This window comes from Lepidothrix coronata, unplaced genomic scaffold (assembly GCF_001604755.1).
Source record: "Lepidothrix coronata isolate B3197 unplaced genomic scaffold, Lepidothrix_coronata-1.0 Scaffold16, whole genome shotgun sequence".
In the NCBI taxonomy this organism is placed as follows: Eukaryota; Metazoa; Chordata; class Aves; order Passeriformes; family Pipridae; genus Lepidothrix; species Lepidothrix coronata.
This window is the reverse complement of record NW_016690196.1, coordinates 495,449-508,837: the sequence shown is the minus strand read 5'-3', so window position 1 is coordinate 508,837 and position 13,389 is coordinate 495,449. Positions and strand designations below refer to the sequence as shown.

The window sequence follows — 13,389 nt, the reverse complement described above, 5'->3', positions numbered from 1 at the left end:
TGTTCTTGAGCAAGTGGTAACTACATCTCTCTACCTCTAATACTGTGTTCCAAGTTCATGCTTTTTGTTTGTAGTAATCTTTATTATAATGCAAATATACCTTTATCATGTTGCCTTATGTATTGCCTTCTAAACTTTGTCCTAGTGTAACATACACTGCAGTTCTAGCAATATTCTTAAAAGCTTACTCTGCTCATGTGTGGAATTTATCATCAAATTTGATCAACGAAGATATTCACTTGAATTTGAGTGACTTCTTATTCGTTTAATGAATAATGAATAATTCAATAAGACAGTTTACCAACTGAATTTAGAAGGGGGCGGTACAAGCCTTCAGTTATTATATGTATAATAAACAAAGGGACAGACTCCATTTATAGGTAGTGTCAACAAATGTGTTACATTTGCACATTGCTTAATTCTGAGCAATAGGCTCAGTTTTTCACATCTTACTAATAATAGCTACTTCTGTGTAATTTTTGGATTTGCACTCCTTGGGTTGTCAATGTATGATCCATAAGTACATGGAGCATGGGAACCTCCAGACACTCTCTGTGTAAATAGGTTTTTCATAAGCAGTTGCACTCATTGATTCTGTTTTTTTTCTCGGTATGGATTTTTGTTCTTTTTCCTACATACACTATGGGTGATCCCAAATGCTGTTCTGTTTTCTGGCTCTATACAACTCACTTATTGGGCCAGTTAATGCACAGCTGCACCCAATGCTGCTTTGCTGTTTGCTAATGTGGGTCATCTGATTTCAGTGGAAAAAAGGTGCATGACAGAATTTTATCTGTTAGTCTGCTTCCACAACCCACACCAGCCACAAACTTTAAATCAATTCTTTGGGAACCTATTAGGGCATAGAGGTGAGATAGAAAACTTTTCTAAGATTTAACTAATAAAAGTATAAAATGCCCTATCACACAGAGTTTTTCATGTGGAGTATCTTGGTGATTTAATTAAAAATAGTTGTAATTAATTTTATCACAATTTCATTGAATATTTTGAGAAGTTAGATATTGAAAGAAAGAAAGAAAGAATGAAGTTGAAAATGTGTAAACTTCAATTATGAAATGATTGAAATTAAATAAGCCAATGATTCCAAATATTCGTTCTGTTTTCCAGTAAAAGGGCTTGCTATTTGTAGTTCACAGAAAAGTGAACCTTTGAGTTGGGTGTAATTTATAGAATATGTGATCCAAATTAGCCTAAAAATTGAGTTGGAAAAACTGAGCTAATATAAGAGTATATAAAAAAAATTAGTAAATCAATCTTAAATACTTTTATACCCACTTCATTACCTGGAAAGAAATCTTGCGTTTCTGGCGCTGCTGTCTCCAGGGATGCAAAATTGCTTCATGCTGTATTTTTTCCCCTTCTCTAAAGAAAAGAAGGATTTTTTACTTTGAACTTAAAAGCTCTATTTTTGTTTTGAACAGTCTATTTGAGAACTGTATCAGTCCCCTAGGAGTCTATATGTGTCTATTTTGTCTGTATGTGTCTATTTTGCTTTTATATGTGGTACAATACCATTAATACAATCAAAAAATGAAGTTTTATATCCACCAATGATTTTTGACAACTTCTTTTACCTACTTTAATTAAATATAACTTTAATTAAGTTGTTCTGCATTGCTATTTCTTTCTCAAGAGACTTTGAGTACATAAATTTTTTTACTCTTGTGCATGAATAAATTACTTGTAGTTTGTAGCCTGTTCAGTAAAAATATAGAATATAAGTTATAAATTTAAAAAGAAATAGCAAGAGTGGACCTGTCATTCTGAGAGATTAATCTGGGATTTCTTGGAGATTAATTTTAGGAAATAATTCTGGATTTCTTTTTTCTTTCTTTCTTTTTCCGCTCTCTCTGTTCAGATGGAAGATGTCATAGCCCGCATGCAAGATGAGAAAAATGGGATTCCTATTCGCACAGTGAAAAGTTTTCTTTCCAAGATCCCCAGTGTCTTTTCTGGTAAGAGTCAAAGTGAATTTCATACTATTTTAAAGCTTTAACTCTACCTTATATAAGGGAATGCTCAAAGGGAAAACACTTTTAAATGTGCTGTGGGGAATTCACAGTCATCTGGCCTGGAGGAGACATCCCAGATCCTTTGAATAATTATAGAAATTTTTTATGTTTCTCTCAGATTGAAATGGTCTTACACAAAGATATTTTTGTCCTGTAAATTAAGTGAAGGGAATATTTAATTCACTACAAAAAGGCAATATTTCTTATTCCAGATCTGAATCTGGTTTTTAGCCAGTTTTCGTAGCAAGTATGAATTTAGTGTATCAGCCAGTACATGAAGGTAAGAAATGCCATAGTAGCAGCACAAAAGAAAAATCATCACTGCACTCTGCAACTGATACTGAATAGGGGGTGTGATACTTATTACAACAGTCATGATCTGCTTTTGCAGCTGGTTGCCTGTCCCTGAGAAACTAAGACTGAGATGTCTATGGTGATTTGCAAGACAGCTGTAACCTTTATAACTAATCCAAGTCAGTATTGTCATAGGCCCAAAAATCTGTCCATTTATTAATTAATTAGCATATATTTATTCAGGTATTTACATAATTTTACATCAATTTATGCATTATATATGTGGATATATACTCCAATGAGTATATGTGTCTGTGTATATATATAGATATCTCCATATATGTCCTTTGAAATAGATTACATTGTTTAACCTAATTTTTCCATATTCTAGTAAAAGTTGCAATTTTTGTAATGCAAAAGGTAATACTTATATATGAAGTATTTACAGAGGTTTGTACTGTCCAGCACAGCAAGAAGAATTCTCTACTTTAATTTTCAACTTTTGGAATGATTTTGCTAGTGAGTAATTCTGTCACAAAGAAGGATAGAGTCTTAAGAGTGAACAAAAACCTTCATGATTTTAGAAATTTCTACTAAAACTAGCTTTTGAAGAATGGACCTTTATTTCCCATAAGTTATTCAGCATGGCATTATATTAAATAATCCACATTAATTTTTAATCTCTGCCTTACATTGTGGGCTATGGATTTCAAAATAGACAGACCAAAATATCTTTTCTTTTTTTTTACTGGTATAGACATCATACTTTTAAAGATTATGTTAGAATATATATACAGTAGTACATAGCAGTCACCAATGCAACACCTTTTCTATTTATGCACTAACTTTATTAATTGCAGAGGGAAAGAAAAATCATAGGACAGTTCATTTTTTTCCCTTTGCAGATTTTCTACCTCAAATACCAGGGCTGTCATTTTTGCTAGACGCGACTAGAAGCCCCATCAGAACAGTACAAATTTCATTTTAGTTAAATTGATAAGCTTTCCTGTCAGTTCTCTACACTGAATGGAAACTGAAATATTCAAACTTTTGTGTCGAGTAGCAGATTTCATTTAGTGTCTGAGGAGTTTGTGTTTATGTAGCAAACAAAACTTTTTGGCTTGAACTCAAAACTGTTGATTGCTAAGAAACACAGGAATATTGTTGTCTAAGGACCATGATGATAATAGTGCAAATATATATGATAAAAGCTTGTACTGTTAATACCCAGAAAAGTATCCATACAAAAATGACCAAAATGAGCATCAAAAGCAGATGCTCTCCAGGTAAAATATATATATATGTATTTATGTGCTCATATATATATATATGTGTGTGTGTATGTCTATGCATAAAGCATGTCTTATAGGCAGCCATCTGTTCAGGATTATGTTCCATAAAAACCAGAGCTTTGCAACTGTTTGGGATTTTTTTGGTGGGGAGAAGCAAAATGGGTAGCTCTACCACAGTGAAATCATGTTCCTGCAAACACTTAGAAAAGATCTGTGAGTCCTTTGAACAATTTGTAAAAACTAAGGTTGTCCATAAATTGTCTGTAGGAATAGGGTCTTATGGAATAGCGTTTTGATTATGTTGCTATAGATTTATTTTTATTTTTTGTGTGCTTTTATTTCATAGTAGTTCTTCTTAAAACAGCAAGTGAGAACCTAGTTGAAAAAGCAGTCACTTTTTTAATGCAAAATTACTGACCGTATCTATTTAAGGATGACTGCATTAGCAAAATCAGCCTGGGGAATGGTATTCGAATTTAGCAGAATGTTGTGATTATAATAAACAAAATGATGTGATTATACTATCTAATTTACTGAGTCATTCCTTAAATGTTTTCACAAGTAAAATATCCACACAGAGAAACATTTGCAATACAGATAATCCTCTATATGCTATGCACATTGTTGAGCTTCAGAAAAATATCATTCTAAGTTAAAGATTATTTCACTTTGTGAAATTTTGAAAATATGAGGAATCATTTTGCTTTATATTCCATATATTCATAGAGAGCAAATAAAAATTCGAAACTTTTAAGGCTCCAAGGAAAAATGGAGGCAGAAGAGTTTGCTTCTTTTATGTGAATATGCATTTAGAAGTACAAAAGAAGGGTTACTGTTGTTGTCTCCATTCATTTAAAATGTTTTGGAGGAGTGAAGAAGATATTTTATGTAGACATCTTGCTGGTCAGCAATAATAATTGCATGAAGATTGACATGATGATTCCTTACTAGCACTGATTAGAGTATTAGCAATAAAGAGAAGGCAATCTGCCTGGCCCGTGGTTCACCATTAGACCTGAAAATGGATAAAGAAAGACTTACTTGAAATGATGAATGTAGGGAGTATGCAATATGAATCACAGAGAATAGAATGAGCTCTAAAATATCATTTTTATTTTTACTAAGGAGAGATAGGAAGCAAATGCCAAAGTTTTGCTGTTCACTTTGAAGGAGAAAGAAGATTCAGAGTTGGCCAACAAAGCACTGCAATAGTTGAGGTTTTGTTTTGGCAGTCTTTGTGGGGGGCGGTGGGTTAGTCAGTATTAGTACTGAAAGTTTCATAAGCTAATCATAACGTCAATATTTCATTAAAATGATATAGTGATACAGTGGTGTCTTATGGTCATTATGGAATATCAGTGTGATGCTTTATTAAAGTATGTAATACTTGGATATGCTTGATACTGAATAAAATCTGTGGAGAATGTGTCAGTTGAGTGGTGTGTAAGCTTGAGTGCGTAACACTAGCACTTTTATTGAAGGAGCAGAGAGAACTATGAGAAATGTAAGTTCAATTTAAGAATGCAAACAGAGACATGAGCATTTGAGAAAAACATGTTCTTACTAGTTATTACTGGCTGTTTCTGATGCATGGCTCAATAATTTTGGAAAGTAGTCACAGCTTGAACCAACAAAAATAGGAGAAGGAGATCAGTACAAAGGTTTTTTTTTTCATGTCTCCTTCTGAGTTAGAGAGAGAAAAATGAAAACGTTAATTTACCTTTCCCTGGAAAATATAATCCATTAAAGTCTTTAGTTTTTTCTCATTCCCGTATGTGAAGCTGATATTGTGTCTTTTTCATAAAGACATTATGTTTTCCCATTTTTTAGAAAGATTATTGTCATCATATCTAATTTTTATTAAATGTTTTTTCCGATCTCAGAAAATGCTTATTTTACGTGGGAAATCATGAAGATATTGGAATATTCCACTTTGATTAGCAAATGAATTAGTATGGTCATTATTTACCAGTTTTTGTTTGTAGTCTGCTTGGTAAAAAAGAAATAATTTATGTGCTTAAACATAAAAAAATGCTGCCAAAAGCAGAACAGCAGTCTCAGTAGCCTGGTCAGATATAGTGAGAGACTCCAGAGGAAAGCAGTGTCATAGTAGCTCATCTCACTCGCAGTTCACAGGTGGGTGAGCCCAAGGGATGAGTCACAGGGGCTACCTGCATTGCTTGTTATATAGGAGGAGGCAGCAAAAAATGAAGATCAATACAGTGGGAATTGGATGACTCAGGGGACTAATAACAAGAAAGGGAGTTTCATATGTCATTAGTTTTGATCTTCCCCATATGAGTAATGAGTTGATAGCATCTGATGATTTCTCAGTGCTGCATGTGAAATCGGTTGATAAATTTATCCACTTCGGTACTGGAGATCACCTATCTGAAACACAATATGAAAGAGAAAGCTCTACTACTTAGTTTGACAGAAAAGTGTACAATTACACAAAAAGTGTAACACTTCAATCATCTTCAATCATACCTTTTGAGCAAAGTAACATTGCATTAGAGGTAAATAAAAGGAGTTCTAAATTTCCATTTTTGATAGATTTTCCAGAATAAATTAACCATGTGGGAGAAGCTAGGATTCCCATCTCCCAAGTCTCAAATTTTATGGGCCTTGTTTTTTCCTTCAGTGTCTCCCCTTGTTCTATCTATTCCTTCATCTCTCTTTTCTTGCATTCTCCTAAAGTATAATTTAATAGTAGAATTATTGCTGATTTCTTTATGCCAAATCAGCCTCTTATTATTTGTAAACAGAGCCTTCAGTGTTAAAACTGCAATCTCACTGCCTTTATGAGGTTCCAGTCTTAGTAAAACGCTTTGATGAAAATCTTGCTGTCAGTTCATGAAGGGCACAAGCTGGATAATTCATTCTCCTGTGCCCCTTCAGATGGGCAGATGTGAGCAGGGACTTGCTATCTTCACAGTTTCACTTTTCAAATCAGAATTTTGAGAACAAAAAGTTAATAATCCTCTATTCCCAAATGAGTAGTTGGTTTGAAGTTATACAATGAGTCTCTCTTGTGTGTCATTTCCATTCATCACTTTGTCAGAGTGAATGATCTGCATTCAAATGCTCATGGTCTTGTGGGAGTGGATATTTTCAAGAAGACTGGTTCTCTTATTCGTTGATATCATGTTTGTGATTTTTTGAGTCATCAGTAGAAGATATTGACTGAATGGACATACAGTCATTTCCAAGTAGTGAGATAATTAACTGATTAATGAGTGATGCTTTATGTTCTTTACAGAAAGTCAAAGTGGATATTTGAGTGCTGTCTACATACCTTCACCTCTTGTTTCTGTTTGTTTTCCTGCCTTGGCCTCCTGACTTGGCCAGAGAAGGGTGCTGTTAAGCTGCTTAAAACTTGACAGAACTTCAGTATTTTATGGAAAATGAGCTTTGTGACAGCATTGCAGTTTGGAAGCTCAGAATGAGCAAGCTGTGGTGGACTGGGATCAAATAAGAGCTAAATGCTGTTCAGAAAGAAATGAAGAACTGTTTCCAGTAGGTAGTTCCAACCTCCCTGCCATGGGCAGGGACAGCTTCCTCTAGACCAGGTTGCTCCAAGCCCCATCCAACCTGGCCTTGAACACTTCCAGTCGAGGCAGCCTATTCCAAGATGATTATGCTCTCCATTTTCATTTTAAGGCATGTGCTAATATCAGACCTTTAATAAATTACTGTCAGAACGAAAAGCTTTTCAAAATGTGAAGATGTGTTTGTTAATTATTTTAAACAGAACAAAAAATACTAATTTAAAAGTTATTGCTTCTTCCTAACCAAACAGCAACAAAAAAATTGTATTCTTATATTTATCTTTCAATTCATTGGTGATTGCCATTGGGAGCATTAGTAAAAGGACAGAAATAAAGTGAAAGAAGTCTGAGGCAATTTTGCAAAATGGGCCTAGGAAACTGAAATATACTGAAAACCCATTGAAAAGTCTTTGAAAATAATCTGTGTGCAAAACATTCATCATAAATGTCCATTCCCTTAAAATCAATAGATATGAAAAACTTATTTTCACAGATATTTGCAAAATAATTAGGTATAGAAGTCATGCACTGATGCGAAAAATTTTTAGTAGTTACTGCCTTGTTGTGAGATGGGAGATTGCTGATGACATTAACCTTCTTTGTGGTTTGTCCACATGAGGTGCATATCTTGAATTAGATGACCCCCTGTTTCCCTATCACATGCTTCCTCCCAAACACATGTTTCCAGAGAATTAGCTCTGGGCCTTGTTGATGATCACTAAAATTTTTTTCCTAACTTTTCCTTCTATATTGTTTTATAATGAAAACACTTCCCTTCCTTTTCTAGATCTTCTTCCTAATCTCTGCACATGTAAGATATTGACAGTGTTTTAAGTGGAAGAGGATGCTCCTTTGAAGTGTGAGAACTTTTCAAAGGAGTATGGAAAAACCTATTGCATTCATTAGGGCCAAAAATGCACCTAGGTTACCACCCTTGACACTCAGTCTCTGGACACTGGATATGTAACATTCATGGAAAATGTGAGGTGAAAAGGGAGCCCTGAACCAGCCTCACATCAGCCTGAAATTATCAGGAATGCTGCAATCTATCACAGCTTCACTTTAAGCACTTTACTCTTTTCTAGCTTTTTTTTTCTGTCGTTAACACCAGTTAATAATGGTGTTTTGCTGGTTTTCTATCAGCAATGAGTAGTACTTACAGAAAACAGAGAAAATAGCCCCCTCCAACACACATACAAAAATAAGTAGCATGAATATTTGTGCCATATGTATTTGCCCATGGAGGCAGTGCATAATATATCAGCTTAACAGAAACCCTCTTAAGCTGATATAAGAGGCATCTGTAGTAGTGATAGGTTAGCTGAAATCTGCTATGTGCATAAAACCTTGTAGGAAGAGAAGACTAGATTATGTCTAAAGAAGAGCAAATGTACATAAATATATTCAGTGGTTCTATGAAAATGGTTTTCCTTCCTGTCTATCTCTTGGAAATCTCTTAGAAAAAACATACTGTTGATGTAGCAATGATAAGAACTAGTTGAATAAGTACCAGTGAGAATTTTCTGAGGACCTGTGTTTTAAGTAATTTTATTAGTTAGGAAGCATAGCAAAGTAAACTACTTGACTCCACCACTTCATGAGATACTTATGTGTTCACAAAGCTGTTTGTTTAAATCACATTGGATTGTTTTCAGAGAGTAATTTGAGGTAGTCAGAAGAGAAGTGTTTTCTGAGAGGACAGGGTTGGTACTCTGCTGTCACTAATTTCTGAGACAGGAGGGAAACTTGGTGCTCATGTTAAAAATGGGGAGAGGAAGTGTATATAGCTGAACATAAATGAAGTCCCATCATGAAGTCATTTTTGAACGTTTGTAGCGCTTCTACCACAATGTGAAATCTGTTTTATGCTATGTTTGTTAAATAGTCTCTGGAAACTATTTCAGAAATGAACATCCACTGGGACAGAAGGAAGAGAAACCCAGTCTGGTCCCTCTTAAGACAGAATGCTTGAGCACAAAAAGTATCTGCTGTCTTGCCAAAAAATCAAAAGTTTGTAGTAGTACCTGGGATTTTTAAGAGTCAGTTTGTATGAGCATAATGTAATTCTAAAGTCAGGAATGTATGTTAGCAGGTTTGTGCCCTGAATATATTGTCAGTTAGAATGGAATAGAATAATTAGAGAAAATCTGCATACAGGGATGTAGTTAAGCAGGTACTGTAATTGTTTTATAAGCAGAGATGATAGATAATATTACAATTACATTTTGGAGTACACCTGTTGAAAAATAGCTAATTTTTTAATTTATGTACCATTGTTTGTTATTGTCCGGTGGCATTTTTTTAGTTGAGTGGTGATTATTTATTATACGTGTATAGCAAGCAATGTAGCCATGTGATATGTATTGCCGGTACTGACACAAGTGACACATTATTTAGAGGTATCCTGTTAGGTGTAACACACTCCAAATGTACACATTACCTTTTCTTTTTAAGATGGTACAAACGTGTCTTGAATAATAGTCCCCTTTTCCTCTTAAATGATGTCTAACCTTGACTCATTTTGTGACTTTTCAAGCAAGATAATTTATTTCTGGTTCAGTTTTATCTTTTTAGTAAATAATATTCTATCTTATTGTCTTTCAATCTACCAATATAAAGTTTTTTGGAATACTTAAATGAACTGCATGCAAAGAGAAAGTGGTTCTGTATTTGCAGGTTTCAATCTTCCATTTTTACAGACAAATAGGTATAGTTGGCCAGCAGTTAAAATAATCAAACTAAGTAAAATCATTCCCTGGAGAGTATGTCCCTTAAGCAAGAAATCAAGTTAGCAGGGTTTATAAGATTACTTGTGATTTACCTCCTAATTCTGTTTGTTCCAGCTACAAGGAGAAAGACTTTGCCATTGCACTTGCATCAGAAAACTGCAGACTTGTCTTTGTGAAAGGACATCATGGCATAAATTCTAGTAATTGTTAATTGTGTGTACTTCTGTTGTTACTGAAGTTATCCATGGACTGGTTTTGCGTGGTGCTATTATCAAACAGTATATGCGTACTCTATGATAACAAATGTCTCCCTAAGATCAGGATTTTCCTTTCTAGTGGGATGTCATTTGATGACCCCCATCTCACTGCCACTTAGTTACACTCAGTCTAACTTTGCCTTACTAGGAGCTAGTGTGCATCTGGATTGTCTGGAACTCTTTTTTCTTGAGCATTTGTCTGGTATAGGCCTATCTGCATGTTTATTTCAGCTTGGCTGTGTTTGTTGAAGTGACTGATCATGACACAGACTGAGCAGTCCATTTTATCTGTGTAGTGTATCTGCGTGCATGAAATTTCTATTTGTTAAGACTGTTTTGAAGCAGAATAGTAAGATCTGAATTTTCATTTCTCAGTTGTTACTGGATGTTGGGAGCCAGCTCTGTGAAAAAAAACCAAAAAAATTATTAAGGAATCTTTCTTTAGAGCTGGCAGAGCTGGCAAGACATTCCTCACCACTAAAATAATTTTCCTCCTGACTTAGGACAAGAAGCTGTATTCTCAGCTTTCTATGAAGCAAAACTGTCGTATTTTAATTATATATATATATATTCCAGAGCATAATGAAAAATGGAGAGTTTCTTTTTGGAAAACATTATAAATGGGACACTTAAGACTTCTAAAAAACTTCAGCTGCAACAAACAGGTTTACCATAAATCCCACTTTTTGACATTGAAAATGTCCTGAAGAAGTTCCACTAGTATTTTCTGCCAGCTGTGTTCCTGACAAAAAGTAAGATACATCAAATTAGAAAGTCACCCAAATGGGAAGCAAAGATAATTTCATGCAGCTTACTGTGATTGACAATCTATCACTACCCAGATAAGTGGACCATTGATAGTAATTTATTTTCCACAAATTATCAAAATAATTTTAAATGGAATCAAGAATAATTTCTTAACAGGAAATAAGAGTGTTCAAATGTGCAATGAGTGTTATTACAATGCTGCACACATTTGACACAGCCTATTATAGGTTTCAAAATAAAGGTCAATAATCTACTTTCTAGCCTACACAGTTTGAGAGCAAGCCTTGATGTTACAAAAAAGCATGTAAGCTGGCAGGAGTTACCATGTTTTCTATTATCCCAACCCTGCAGACTAAGTAGTCCCTGAGGCCAGAGGATGTTGGCAGCTTTGAAGGCACAAAGCCCAACATTCCTGCTGTGCACCTTGCCATTTTGCTTCCCACACAGCATCTGTCTCTTTTTGCCTTAGGGAGGGAAGACCTCAGTGGGGATGCTCTTGATTTACTTGTTTCTCCTGTTAGGGAAGATCAGTGGAGTACGTGCTGCTCACCTGTGCTGCTTTCTGGACCACAGTAGGAAATGGGCAGAGCTGTTGTAGCGGGTACCGGGAAGTCAGGAGGTGCAGGCTGGTGAGTTTGCTGTCTGAGGAACAGAGCACAAACCCAGGATTCTTCAGGAATCCAAGTAGATGGCACAAAGAAATTACTTAAAGAGTCTTTAGTTATTGGTAGGAAGGAGGACACAGGCATCGCAATCACTTGCTTAATGGAGCCAAACTAATTGGAAAACATTGAGAACATTTAAAAAAAAAAAACAAAAACCCAAACCCACCACAAAGAACTAACCAACCAACTGAACAAACAAATAAAACCAAAAAAAGAAGAAAAGAAAATTAATATTAATCTCATTTTGCCGTATGCACATTTTGTAAGATAATATATTTTATTATAAGGCCTGGTAGTGCTTGAGTGTAGCAGAAGAGGAGTGGAGCTGATGGGTACTTGATGAGTGTTTCACTGTTAGAATAATGGAATGTCTGTGAAGGATTTGAGTTCTTGCTAAGAATTTGGTTCCATACTATCATAAGAAAAACACTGGATGTGGGGTATTAGCAGCAACCATTATTCAACCTCCGTGGGCTTTCGTGAAATATTAGCTTTTTGAAGGATTTTGACGAAATTTTTTGAAAGTAAAAAAAAAATTATGAAAATAGTATATTTTTTTTACAGACCTACAGGAAATTGTATAAACTTTTTGTACAACAGCTATATGTGTAGTTTTGACATACAAACATCAAAAAGGTTTAAGCATTTCAGGTGTTTAATGTACCCATTTGGATATCAAAGTAGCCACAAAGGCATGCAAATATTCCATTTGTGCATTCAGTTGTCACAAATTGTGTAAGAGTTAGCCATTTAAAACTCCTGCACAGCTTTCTAACTTGGGTTCTGTGTACGTAACAGGCTTGTGGAAAATACTGAGAAGGTTGTCAATGATTAGGTGGGGGATTTTTTTGCCTTTTTTTTTTTTTTCAGAGCCAAATGCCAAATTAATATGTACATGTGAGGACCTCATAGATAGCAGTACCCCATGTGCTTGGCTGATACCAGAAGTTTTGCCCTTCAAGCTTTTATAATAAACTGTGAGATAGCTAAAATATGGAAATACTTTATAGATCTATAGACCTGTTGCCTTTCTGTAAAGACTATATACTTGTAAATTTTGGACTTACTTATTATGGGAAGAAAAGCCTACAGATCTTAGAGGAAGTATACAGTAAAATGCACAGTTGTTGACCAAACACTTTCTAGAACAGGAAATCTGTTGTGAATAGAAAAAAGGCAGTGGTCCAAACTTGCCCGTTAATGATTTGTTTACATAAATTCCCCTTTCTGTTTTTCTTCCCATGTTTTTACCCTCTCCTCATTGTTCTAGTTGCTTTAATAAGTAATAATTTCAAGTCGAATTCTTCTTTCTTCCATACTCTTCAGAGAAAAAAACTTCTTTGTTCTCTATTCACCTGTTTTCTGAGTAGTAGTATTTTTGTGTTCCTACTGAGTTCTAGAGGTGGGTGTTTTTAAACAATTTTATCAAGTCCTTTCCTACTTATAAAAGCATCTATTCAATAGAAAAAATCAGAATCTGTGTTAATGAAAGGTGGAGGTAGAGTGACTCATCTTTTTGGCTTTTGTGACTGGGGTCAAATACAGTTTTACAGAAGTATTTAGACCCTGCATGTTATCTACATCTTTTCAGATTGTTGATGTATCACCTAAAAAATTTATTGTGGGTTCTAAAATGACAAGCCATGAAGACATAGTTACAATGGTCAGCACTTGCAGATGGACTCCATCTGTTCTGCTTGGGCAATGAGTTGGTTGCTCTGGACTCGAAATAAGTAGAAAATAAATAATAATAATGGCCAGTCTTCGCGAGCGAAGATTTGGGAAAGGTCATTAACCCTT

General features: G+C 34.8%; 1 protein-coding gene across 9 annotated transcripts in view; it reads left to right on the top strand.

Annotated features, from left to right (window-relative positions):
• RGS7 (regulator of G-protein signaling 7) overlaps window positions 1–13,389 on the top strand; it is a 269,115-nt gene that overhangs the window by 131,094 nt on the left and 124,632 nt on the right. For all 9 annotated transcript variants that reach the window (XM_017806734.1, XM_017806731.1, XM_017806733.1 and 6 more), the window contains exon 3: window positions 1,880–1,976. In XM_017806734.1, the coding sequence (XP_017662223.1) occupies window positions 1,880–1,976 (97 nt within the window). The remainder of the gene's footprint in view (window positions 1–1,879; window positions 1,977–13,389) is intronic.